The sequence below is a fragment of the Mitosporidium daphniae genome (genome assembly GCF_000760515.2).
Source record: "Mitosporidium daphniae strain UGP3 chromosome Unknown contig-512, whole genome shotgun sequence".
NCBI lineage: Eukaryota > Fungi > Microsporidia > Mitosporidium > Mitosporidium daphniae.
Genome location: NW_013546275.1, coordinates 1 through 635, shown reverse-complemented (window position 1 = coordinate 635; position 635 = coordinate 1). Strand labels below are relative to the sequence as shown.

Here is a 635-nt window from a genome sequence, read left to right as displayed (position 1 = left end):
ATATAAAAAAGAGGGTGATAGCTTTTGAAAAAGCAAATCATTAATAAACTTAAAATTATTCTCATTGTTGTCCAGTAAGCACTTTAAATAGCGGGTGTATATTTGTTTGTAAGTTTGGAAAATCTGAACTAAAATGAGAGCCTTTTGGTAGATAAAAGGATCATAATTATGATATTCCAATAAACACAGTATTTTTCTCGAAAATGTGTAAAGAAAGCCCATTTTATCTACATCGGATGAAGTAAATTTTTCTAGCATTGGAGTGACCCGAAACGTCAGAGAATCTAGATATGAAATTAGAGGAATCTCTTCGCCCATAAAGGATTGTTTGTAAGCGATTTCTTTGTTCAAGAAATCCAAAATTGAGTTTGAAAACTCGGTGAACTTTCCAGCATCATCTTCATGCTCGAAATGGGGAAGCTGGCAATAAAACGTCTCTTTAGCGGATAATTTTTTGTGATACTCTAACTCTAAAGGCTCCCAATTAGGTTCAGAAAAAAAAGCTTTTATGCCTCTATTATCAGCTATTTGTTTAAGAACGACGTTGAAAAGATTTTTCTTGCTTGCTATTTGGAATTGATCATAAGCTACTTTTAGGTCTCTGAAAAATACATCTTTTTTACTTCCAAACACGG

At 32.8% G+C, this 635-nt stretch overlaps 1 protein-coding gene across 1 annotated transcript; it reads right to left on the bottom strand.

Annotated features, from left to right (window-relative positions):
• DI09_516p10 (uncharacterized protein) lies at nt 1–635 on the bottom strand (the record flags this gene model as incomplete). Its single annotated transcript, XM_013381874.1, has 1 exon — nt 1–635. A coding segment is annotated over one exon (635 nt), but the record flags the coding sequence as incomplete, so codon positions are not given.